The 11,966-nt window shown below is 40.2% G+C and overlaps 1 protein-coding gene across 13 annotated transcripts in view; it reads left to right on the forward strand.

The window, feature by feature from the left end:
• Positions 1 to 11,966, forward strand: part of LOC147268447 (rap1 GTPase-activating protein 1-like) — a 101,383-nt gene that overhangs the window by 76,563 nt on the left and 12,854 nt on the right. For 10 of the 13 annotated variants that reach the window (XM_086200020.1, XM_086200010.1, XM_086200018.1 and 7 more), the window contains 9 exons: positions 2,421 to 2,468; positions 4,844 to 4,882; positions 5,035 to 5,220; positions 5,861 to 5,964; positions 8,500 to 8,578; positions 8,670 to 8,723; positions 8,814 to 8,897; positions 8,987 to 9,087; positions 9,844 to 9,973. In XM_086200020.1, coding sequence (XP_086056146.1) covers positions 2,430 to 2,468; positions 4,844 to 4,882; positions 5,035 to 5,220; positions 5,861 to 5,964; positions 8,500 to 8,578; positions 8,670 to 8,723; positions 8,814 to 8,897; positions 8,987 to 9,087; positions 9,844 to 9,973 — 816 coding nt within the window. In that variant the 5' untranslated portion in view covers positions 2,421 to 2,429. Of the gene's footprint in view, positions 1 to 677; positions 714 to 2,420; positions 2,469 to 4,843; positions 4,883 to 5,034; positions 5,221 to 5,860; positions 5,965 to 8,499; positions 8,579 to 8,669; positions 8,724 to 8,813; positions 8,898 to 8,986; positions 9,088 to 9,843; positions 9,974 to 11,966 lie in introns of all 13 variants that reach the window. The other 3 variants (XM_086200017.1, XM_086200016.1, XM_086200011.1) reach the window with 2 other exon arrangements.

Consider the following 11,966-nt stretch of genomic DNA (forward strand, 5'->3'; position numbering starts at 1 on the left):
CACACGTGAGAACAGGACCGCAAATACTCCTGCTGTGATCAATTACACCTGCTATGACATGTCAGAGTGGCTGCTGTGAATAGGGCCCATCACCTATGTGGAACACAGTTTCTAAAAAAGTCATTTCAGCCCTACTCTGACCTGCTCTGAATGCCAGTACCCTGACTTTACCTCTGTATAATGAGATTGAATTGCTTTTTTGTGCATCCGTCTGGTCTCACCCGGTACATTAGATCTATATAGTTCACTGGTGTAACCGGGTGCTTCAGACACTAAACCCAGTGTCATCCTGCTAATTTGGGCAGTTGAGCGGAGTGAGATGAGCCCTTGACTGTAGCAACAGAGGAAAGCTCTGGAGCTTTGAGGCTCATTTTCCCCAAAGAGGTAGATGTTTACAGCCTGTTTGTCTTCAAGCATGGAAGAAGGATTCTCTTGGTGTTGAACGGAGCCTCAGTGAGATTGTTGTCAAGTGAGGTTGGGAATGTGAAGGGATGTGCTGTCACAGCGAAATGTGGAATTGGGGTGAAAGAGATTCCTACAGCAGGTCTGGTAGCTTGAGACTGCACAGCAAAGCTTTCGCGGCGGATGAGTGATGAGAGACGACCACAGGGAAATCGTATCACGCAAACAATCACTTCCATTTCTCTTTGCGGATCTGTGTCAACTCTCTCCCACAGACCTCGGACTTGTTTGCCATGATCGAGAGGATGCAGGTACTGTAAGTGGCCTCTGGCTTTTGAACTTGCCGACTTGACTTTGCCTCTTGTTCCTCTCAAGCTTTTAATCAAACACCAAGATTTGACTTGCTTCTACACCAATGTCCATGTCTAATTTGAGTAATTTTTCTGACTTTCACACTGATTTTGTATTCCTGAAGCTTTTGCAACTGCAGCCCTTTTTTGTGTGATTTTCAGTGTCCCTCTCATGTGTATTTTGTATTTGCAGCCTTGACAATTGTATGCTTTTGTGTTTTTTCTCTTCACAGCTGATGGGGGGGGGGGGCGTCACAATCTGATGTGTGAAATGTGATTTTCCTTTTAAATGAGTCGGAAAACTGATGTGACTGTGAAACGTTTTTGTAATGGAGGATATTTAAATGTAAAATAATCACAGAAAACAAGGTTTATTTCCACCTCCATAATCCAACTCAGCATACATGGTATTGGAGCAAAATACTACAGATCAACAGATTTGTATATGTTAAATTTGTGTGTTCTAAATAGCAGCTCACTTGAGCTGGTCATAACTCTATGTCTCTATGGATATTTCAGTTGAAAATAGCTTTTTACTTCAGAATAGGTTTGATAGGTTGAAATTTTAGCCATGAAACTTTTATGATACAGTAAAAGAGATGGCGCTGTCACTGAGGCTGCCTATCAGTCAAAAATGATCACCTTGTTTATTTTGATCACAAGTGGTAAATTCACTCCTCGTGCTTTTCTATCTTTATGAAACTTTGCTTTTTTGCCAGGTAAGGCACCAAATAACACATCAGGAGCAAAAATGTATCTCACTCCAACACACCTCAACAGAGAGGAATCAGAGATCCAACCAGCAACCCTTCAATTAATAGACAGCCACTCTCCCTCCTGAACCCACAAACATCTACAGCTTTTTTTTTTTTGAGCTTCTGTTGTTCAGCACCTGTGCTGCAGACAACAGTAGTACAATATATTATGCTCTCCAAAATAGAGAAAAGGGAAAGATGGAGAGGAGGAGAAGCAGAAGCAGTGGAATGGTCTTTAAAGAACAAATCTGATGGAAACATTTCCAATTTCCATTTGACTTCTTCATTCCCCCCCCCCAAAAAAGAAAACCCTGCATCAAATTTGATATATGTTTCACATCTTGCTACAGGGCATCACACACTCATGGGGCACCATCATGTTTTCTTATTCATTTCTGTCTGTGCTTGGGGAACAGTAGTTATGAGTCAGCAGAACAAGAATAGATACAGAAGATAGAAATCCCTTTTGGCACTTTTTGGCCCATAAGGAGACCTCTGGTCCATGATTTGTGCAGTATGGCTCCATGGAAACATCGTTCCTGCTCTTATACTTATCTTTTTTTTTTTTACCCAATGTTGCAGATAGCGCATAGTTACTCCCTCTTTCATCAGGTGTTATGTAAATGAATAATTTTGTCTGAAAGATCAAAGCAGGATCAAAATGTTGTCTTAAAAATCTTTTATGCTATAAGTGTGCAGCTTCTTTTTTTCCATGATTGCCGTTATTGCCTTGCACCTACGTGATATTCATTTAACGTCTATGCCTTCACATTAATCACCGTCACAGAGAATAATCTAACACTGTCGTGCTACACGAGAGATGTTATGTGTTTTGTGTACCTTTGCACATGTGTGAATATCTGATCCACTAGTGCTCGATCATACTCCCCCCCCCCCCCCCCTTCCTCCACAGGGTTGCAGAATGGATGAGCAAAGATGCTCTCTCCCACCACCCCTCAAAGTGAGTTGCAAATCTCCCCATCTCCTCAAAGACCAGTACAGTAAAGCATCTATAATGTTGGTTATAAACCTTTCCTTATCGGCTGTCAAACAGGCTTTAGCATGCCCTGCGACTGAGTTAGGAGCACAGCAGGGACCAGAAGGTCAAAATCCTTTGCTGTCCTATTACAGAGATAAGCTTATGCATTTTGCATTGAAGACGAGCTATTCTCCTCGTGAGTTGTGGGGTCAGGTCAGAGGGAGCACAATAGATGGTAATCATTAGACAGAGGGATTTAAAACTAATGCTGTGGACTGATAATCAGAAAATCTCGTCAGAGTAGCTTCCCTCAACTCTGGAGTTTCAGTGTTGGAAGGGAAAGACAGCTATTCACCATAGTGTGGCAAGACCTGCATAAACAATCAAAGTAGAATGCCATGCTATTAAACATTTAAACAATGGATGCATAAAGACAAGTGATTACAGTGTTCGAGGCAGGGACTGATGCATTTTGATGAAAGTTGCTCTGTGGTGCATAAAGCCAGAAAAAGTTTGACTTCTGGGTTTTATCTTGGGCATTGTGCAGCCCACAGATCAAACACACGCAAGATTCCTCCAACCAGCTCAGCGCCCTCAGCTTGAATAGGGATGAAAAGTATTTATTTCAAATTTTAATATGAGGCTAAACCCCTTGAGATGCACCCTCTCAGTATCTGATCAAGTTCTGTGGCTTCCCTGGACTTCCCAAATGTTACAGGACCAAATTCGTCAAATTTAAAGGTGAATGTGGCATTCTGTGGGATAGTGATGCTAAAAAAAAAAAACTCTTTTTACATCCTCTTTCACAATAAGTTTCTAATCTTGTGAGCATCTCATGATGGAAACCATGCTATAATTACGGTACATGGTTTGGTCACTATGTTGTATGTTTGGTTCTTTTTACTAAATGTAACATTTTATATATTAAGTGGCTTATCAGTTTTTATTTTTTTAAGTTATTTTTTGTTGAAGTATATGTTTAGGAACACTCGGATTCTGGAAGTCCTTTTTTTTTGAGTCCCCAAAGAACAACAGTTTGTGTTTACACAGATTATTAAAACAATGTTAACAGAGAAACTGTCAGAATGTGGGGGCGAGGAATGAGGCCCAATAGCAGACCGAGACAAGGAGTGTTCACAAAAAAGGGGTATTTAATGATCCAAAAGACAAAGTACAACCAAGGACTCAGAATCAACCAAGGAACAAATACAAAGTATCAACAAAACCCAAAACTTAGACGGGAAAGCGAGGAACACGAGGGGGATACAGGAGAGTAGCATGGAGACTGGGAATCGGAGACAGGAGACTTGAGGCAGAGAGCGCCGACGACATGAATGACAGGTATCCGACAATGACTGACAAACAAGGCAAAGAGGCAAAGGGAAACACAGAGGTTAAATACACTGGGAAAACGAGACACAGGTGGTGCAATCAACATAGGTGCGACACATGAGGTAATCACAAGAAGGAGCACAGGAAGACTGGACACTAACTACAAAATAAGACAGGAAGACAAGACATGGAACACGAGGCAGGGATCACGACAGAAATGCATCAGGGTCGTCATACAGGTACTGATCAAATCATGTTGGCCAGGACTGTTCATGATGCAGGGTCGTGAGATACTTTGGGCAAGAAGTAGGACCTTCATTTAGTTAGAATCTGATTTTGCTTTCTTTCCTGTGACAGGAAGGTGTAATAGTCATACTCAGCTTGATTTTTTTTTTTAGTTACATTTCTCTATAAAATTCCCTTTTTAAAAGTGAAACCAAGAGGATAAACCAGATTTTAATATGTAGCACAAGAGCACAAAATGATTTCTGGGGTACAACAAAGTTTACTTACTGCAGTAAGTGACCACAAGTATCAGAGATGAAAGGTTCATTATTATATGATGTTCAGTGGTGTTTTAAATAGCATTGAATGCATTAGCTTGAAATAATCTTCCATAACCAACCCAGCAGAGATCAAGACCCACTTCTCACAGTCTAAGGTTATGATATTTATTTGTCCATCAGCAGTGAGAGGTTTTAATGCCCAATCTCTCAAGATAATAACATATTTCAACTGCCAGATTTAAAATGGATTTCAAAGGTTAAGTATAACAATAAGAGCAAAGTGTACAAATGGAGGTCTCAGATAAATGTTAACATGCCAGTTTTGGATTCACTCGAGAGAAATCCAAGACATTCAGCAAGAAACGAATGTAGCTTCTGTCATGGAGGACTTGTACAACTGCATGTTCATGTTCTGTACAAGTTATGCTCATATCAATTTTTGTCTGATAACCGAAAGATCCAATATGACATGAAGCTTCTGTTTGTTGGCTTGACTCATCTTTGTCTCCAACTCAACAGACAGAAGAGGACTACATCCCTTATCCCAGCGTTCACGAGGTACACCCAGCGTTCTTTTTACATAAAAATTGCATTACACCTTGTCTTTTCTGTGACATTAGAAACCACGTGAATGTTGGAGAGTGAAGGAAGGAATGAGGTTGAAGTCCTTGAATACAATCATGAGTTGGTGATCAATATTTCACTGCCAGGTTCTTGGTCGGCGTAGCCCTTTCCCGCTCATCCTGCTGCCCCAGTTTGGGGGCTACTGGATTGAGGGAACAAATCATGAGCCTAAGGACCCTCCGGAGGCAGAGCAACCTCCCTGTCCCACCTCCCACATCAAACTTGAGACCAACAGCACTGCCAAGATCTACAGGAAACAATTCATGGGAAAGGTGAGCAAGTTCATGTTCCCATAAAAAAATTGGGCAAGAACCCTATTGGTGTTTATCCCCAGATTCTGATTCATATTCAGATTCAGAAAACTTTATTTATCCCCTTGGGGGGCAATTAAGGATGCAGAGGACCCACCTGCAGCCCAACTCTGCCCTTGATTGGCTAATAATTGATGCCTTGTGGCGTATAGAAGGAGATAGATCAGGGTCAGAGCCAATCAGAATGTACAGACTGCAGGTGGAGGATTTTGAAAGGATACTGAAGTTTGTTTTTTTTTGACCTGCTGACTTCTCTTTTTGGGATACATGGGGCAAGCGTATATCACAAACAAAATAAAGAAAATGAGGCACATTATATTAAGCCAAATGTCTTTTAACAGCTAAACAATCTGCTTTTTTAAAAACCTCCATGGATCCATTAATTATGTAAGATTTCTACAAGTTGGCATATTAAAACTTGTTTCAACCTTTTACTCAATGGGAGTTAAACCACTTTTCTTAATTAGAAGATGATCCCTCTTTTTTTCCGCCTCTCCATTTAGAATCTATTATAGCGTTTTTATTATAGTGTCACTCCTTGTCAGATGCTGGAGTAGTACTCATCCTTGCATTAAACCTTCTTGTGCTTGTCTGCCCCCAGGAGCACTTTAATTATTACACCATGGATACAGCTCTGGGCCACTTGGTTTTCTCCATGAAGTATGACGTCATCGGAGATCAAGAGCATCTGCGCTTGATGCTTCGGTACAATTCCTTATTATCTTTTTCCTATTCATGTTTCTTCTTCTTTTTTTCCCCTGCAGCTTGGTCTTTTTAAATCGTTGTGCTCTGCTAGTTTCTTTGCCTTTATCACCCTTCTCTTGTCTCCTGTGTTACCCTCTACTGGCTTTTCTTCACCGTGAAAAACAACAATGCTTGATTTTTTTTTTTTTTGTGGTTTTAATTCACAGATAACTTCTCTCTTACTGTTAGACCCCCCCCCCCCCCCCCAGCTTTGAGTTGAGCAATAATGGCACAGAAGAAGAGGAGTATTTTCAGTTCTGTCTCAGGCTCCATCAGCCAGTCATTTTAAAATGTATTTCCCAGTTTGATTGCCTGTAATGGGCATTGCTGCAGGGAGGCTTGCCCCTGCTTCAGCAGCCCATCACTAGCTGTCAGATGGCACATCATTAATTCCATCTCCAATATGTGCTATCTCGTGGGAACTATCCAAGCTGCTATTGTGAGGGCTTGCAACATTTATAAATGACCTACCATGGGAAACTGGCTCATCACCAGTATTTTTGTTTCTTAAATGTAATTTTTGAAACAAATTCCATACCAGGCTGCCTCATATTATTGGACTCTGACATCACATTTCTCCAGCATCTGTTTTTTTAAGGTAAAATAATGATGTAAATCCTCTTACATTGCTATCATTATTGAATATGAGGAATGTGCTGCAGAAAAAAAACACATAGCAGAACCTAAAACTTACATTCGGTAGGTTAAATAACGTCATTATTATACACGCACTTGTCATTTTAATGTATTCACTTTTGGTCAATTCATATTTGTAGTTCATTTAAAATGACACATTTGATGCATTTGACCTTTGGTTTGTTTGTGTTCATATGGCAAAATCACTAATTGGGATGACATTCGTTGAGGCCGTCCATTTTAATTTGAGAAAATGAAGCTCCCATAGATGGTATGAATCAGTAATAGGGAAGACCTATTTTTGTCAGTTAAAAAGAAGATTAATGGACAGATTTTGCAGATGCTGTTTGTATTCTTTGCCCTCAGCCTGTTGCAGGTGTTACGCGCTCACTGAATGCTTCCTAGTGTCAATGATCATTTGTAGACTGTAATTTGTGCTGATGTTGAATGTAAACAGCTCATAGTGAGAGATGTTCCATAGATATTTTCTCCATTGCATTTAGGAAAATGAGGGTTTTCAAAATATGACATTTATTCAGTTCCACTGCTCCACAAATTACAGCTCCTAAAGTAACCATAAAAATAGATAAACAGCTCTCCTCTATCAAAGGATTTAATTACTGGCTTGTTGTATTGTAAGCATTAGTTTAATCTGAAAGTCTGCCTGTAACAATAGTATTCAACTATAATGTGGTACAATTTAAACTCTCAAGCCTCTCTACATAAATGTTGACTTTGTTCCACAAAGCACTCAACAATCAGTCCACTATTCATGTGTGTTACACAAGTGTAATGCCTGCCACCCACCATCCTCCAACCTCGTGCTCAGTCCCTAAAATCCTCCACTCCTTCACACTCAGCTAAAGACAGACCGGGGAGAGAGGGAGGCACAACTCAGTGTAGCCTGTGAATTAATTTTAGCACCCAAGAGGTTCTACTCCAGATTTTAATAGCAGCATTTCCTCTTTGTTATTGGAGCTTTAGAGTAGATGAGTATGCAGTCCCTCCACCCACCACATTTTTCACCTAGTGATGTTTTCTGCAGGGTGGTCACCACCATCGGTCACCCTTCACCCCTGTCAACTCCCCTCAGCTTGTGTAGTTGCCAGTCCTGCCTCTCATTCGATATTTATAGTCTGGGTTACACAACATGTTATTATATGGCATGAATAAGATTACAAGCTCATATTGATTTTATCAGCAACGGTTACTTCAGCTTTAAGTCTTTAACTGACATTTCATGTTTCCATTTTGAATCTGGTGAAAGACGTCAAAAATTCTCCAACGAGATCATACGGTGCTGAGAGGGCTGAAGCTAAATGTATGATTTATGTATTCTAATGTGACCCTCTTGGCTGCTTACATTGTACTTCATGTTTTCAATATGTTTAACATAAATCCCATAAATGTTTTTCGAAATGTTCATTTTTGCAGTGCAATGAACATTTTTGGTTGTTCTGGTGCTTTGGGGCAAACAAGGATGTGGAATTTGCATGAGACCCTGCGTTGGTTAATAAATTAACTATTGCATAATTGTTCCCTTCACTGTTGTTTTGAGTATGTAGCCTGCGGGGGCAACTCAGGTTCAGTGTTGCCACTGGCAAGTGATTTAAGTAATGGTTATTTTTGTGAATAAAATGTATTCCATTTGATAATACCCCAAGAGATCTTCAATCAGACAGAGCAAATGTTACGACTACCGGTATGTTCCCAGCTTCACACAGTGCCTATAGGGGCAGTCCCCACTGATTTGGTGGTTCTCTAGCATGAATGCTAAGTATCAAATAAAGACACTGCTACAGCGGAACTGCTTTTGATCCTAAATAACTGAGAGCAATTCTCAAACTGTCTGACTTTCAGCACAAAGTTAAAAACCCACCATGATGTGATCCCCATCTCCTGCCTTACTGAGTTCCCTAATGTGGTTCAGATGGCCAAGGTAAGCAATTACTGAGATCATGCATTATCAACCAATTGATTTTTGCATGCAGTATAATTAAAATGAAAAATGTGATATTTTCACTTGGCAGCTTGTTTGTGAAGAGGTAAACGTGGATAGGTTTTTCCCTGTTCTCTACCCAAAGGTAAGCCCTGTAAATGAGGTTTTCAGTTGTCTTTTTCGAAACTCCGACGCTTCAAATCTTTGAAACCGAGTTCTAATGTCTTGTCCCCAGGCATCAAGACTCATTGTCACCTTTGATGAGCATGTGATCAGCAACAACTTCAAGTTTGGAGTTATTTATCAAAAGTTTGGCCAGGTGAGTGCACTTCAGAGATACTGCTGCTAATCTTTTGAAGTCATGTGTCACTCCCCCCCCTGAAAATGTCCGTCCTTTCCTCCCGGCAGACATCAGAGGAGGAGCTGTTTGGGAACATGGATGAAAGTCCTGCTTTTGTGGAGTTCTTGGAGTTTCTGGGCCAAAAGATTGAGCTTCATGACTTTAAAGGGTCCTAACACTTTTTTTTAATGTTTTCCTCTTACATTTTTTTTTTTTTTAACGCCTGTCTGCAGGATTACATAAAACTCAATTATAACTGAGGTTGGTGGAGCACAGGCTAAAAGAGAACCCATTACATTTTGGGCCAAATCCCTTTGACGTAGCAATAAACTGCTTTTTTACACTCGCGAAGGTCTACGGGCTTATCTCATATCAACACGTAGGTGTTTTTGATGAAAAATCCACAATAATATGAGGTCATCAGATGTGGATTGATCAGTGGTCATCAGATGTGATTCTGGATCAATTTCAAAATTGAATAAATCCTCCCTCTGACTAAATTCTATCATCTTAGCAAAAAACGCCCATGTTTATCATTCCTGATGACCACAGCGAGGTCTGCTTCTCTCTCTCAGCGGGGAGTTGCAAAAACTACAGTTACTGTGAAACCTCCCAGCCGGCTGTGGAGGTCAGTTTAACCTTGGAAAGGTGTTGGGCAGGCGCACATTTAGTTGGAAATGTTTTTGAAAGAACACAAGTGAATTTCCTGAGACAAACGGTGATTAGCAAATATGAAGAAACATCTACATTACTATTGAAAAAAACTTGTTTGTAGGCAAGCAGATATATAAAAAAGCAACAACATTTGAACCGAAAAAAAAATCATCCAAAGATACCCTTAATATAAAGTTCCCTAACAAGCAAACACTTTATTTTGACGTGTGACCCTGAATCTCCTCTCTCTGCTCCTTCATTTCTTCTCTAGGTTTCGTGGAGGGTTGGACGTCACTCATGGACAGACAGGGACAGAATCTGTTTACACGAGTTTCCATAATAAGGAGATTATGTTCCATGTGTCCACCAAGCTGCCTTATACGGAGGGAGACTCACAGCAGGTACGGTCACATTCCACTGATTCATTATCGAGAAGCTGACATTGTATGGGTCAGGGGGTTCAAATCTAAATCTAGGGCCCTCTTTTTATTAAACCACACTAATTTTCCATCAAATAAAACAGAAAATTGAAATACATTTACGATTTCAATAAATGAAATAGAATGCACTTTTCTAGGCAGCAACATATTCAAATCCGCCCACACATTCATACAGTGTTGGCTCAGGCTGCTATGCTTGCCGCCAACCCACTAACACATTCACGCTGATGGTCGAGGCACCTTCCAATTACGAGACAACCCTCAAGAGCCACAGACGCCAGCTTTACTTTACAAGCTATTTACTGAAATTTAGGTTTTCAGTTTTGATTCCGCCATTTATCCTGCTGTTCTTGATAAATATCTTGGTTTTGAAGTTTACCAGTTCCATGTACTGGAGTGTTCTTGTCTGGCATTGGAAGATTTTCTCCTTCCTTTGAGTACCGGAGAATTTTTCTCTCCTCTGATGTCATGTTTCAGTAAACTACATTAGACTTTAGAATGGTCTGAACTTTGTCACCACAATAACCCTGCACAGACTGTCCATGTTGCCAAGGCTAGAAACAAACAGACATAGCCGACACCCACATGTTCTGACTCATGAGGGAAGAAGACTAGGTGCAATGGCAATAACATAGCGTTATTTCAAGAAGCAGAAAGCACAGAATTAATGTAGCTTGATCTGACTGAATTAGTAATCTGGGTTCAGAAAGCCACCGTGTGAGTAAATATGAAAGCTGACAGCTAATAAACTCATGGGGGATGCAGAAGTATCCTGGCTGCTCTGCTGCTGCAGCTTCATGCTTTGTATTTCTTCCCTGAAGAGGAAAAGGTTCAAGTGTTTTACAATAAAAGCAGAATTTCTTCATTAAGTATTTTGTCTGGTTTGGTTGTGGCAGTTGTTTTTAGGGTGCTTCGATATATATATATATTTTTTATCCTGTTACATTTATATTTAAGAATTTATGAAATGATGTGTTTACAAGTGTCACAATACTGGGGTTTTCAATGAGGTGATGGGCCTCCCCTTAGACAACACCTGTAATGATAGTTTTGTTTCTGGATGTGTATATGTGATTATTATTATTATATTATTTAACCCCATAGACGGTCAACTATTTATCCACATGACATGAAGTGCAGAGTACACCAAACACAGGAAAGCAGTCTGCCCTGAGTCATTTGTAACTTCCTGACTTTGAGAAAGGAAGAAAAGAGTAAAATTCCACAAAAACTACTGCTTCTGTTAACGGTTCATCTGTGCATCTTTAACCATTCACTTACTTTTAAGCTGTTGTACACGATGTCCTTGATAACTAATAGTCTTTCACCTCCATTTACTGAGCCTGGAACCCTCCCCTGGGGAGAAATGCCTCATACATTAAAAATTTCAACAAACAAATATTTTACCAATTTTCCAACCCTGTACAGTAGCAGCACAGCATCCTCTGTGTCTGCCCTTTGTACCTTCACTTTTAGCACACAGGAAAAGCTGTTGTTCTCCATGTGTGTCTTCACGATTGTTTGCTTTCTTTTTTTCCACTTTAATTCAGTTTTTCCTTCACGCTTATTCATAGGGTTTTTTTTCACCACACTCCAACCTCGCACTTCCTTCAGCTTTGCCAAACACCGTTGGGTGACGTAAAACGAGGAAACGTCGCCACAGACACAGAAATTAAATACTAAATTCTGTGTAAAGTGGAGACGGATTTGCCCTCCTCATTTGGGGCTTAGATGTAATGGAGGTTCATGTTACAAACGATGGCATATTTTTGGCTTATATAACCTACAGTCACTATCCAGGAACTGAAACAGACGGTTGATTGTTCCCATTTGAGGAAACAGAGCTGCTTGATAGATAGCTAACAACTGAAAAATAATCATATGCTTTTACTCAGGAGGACCTTGGAGTTGATTCTATTTTTGCCGAGGCTGTCGGTACTGAGAAGTTTTTAAC

The sequence above is a fragment of the Aulostomus chinensis genome, chromosome 3 (genome assembly GCF_037954235.1).
Source record: "Aulostomus chinensis isolate RoL2024-O1b breed Wild chromosome 3, RoL_Achi_v1.0, whole genome shotgun sequence".
NCBI classification, from domain to species: domain Eukaryota; kingdom Metazoa; phylum Chordata; class Actinopteri; order Syngnathiformes; family Aulostomidae; genus Aulostomus; species Aulostomus chinensis.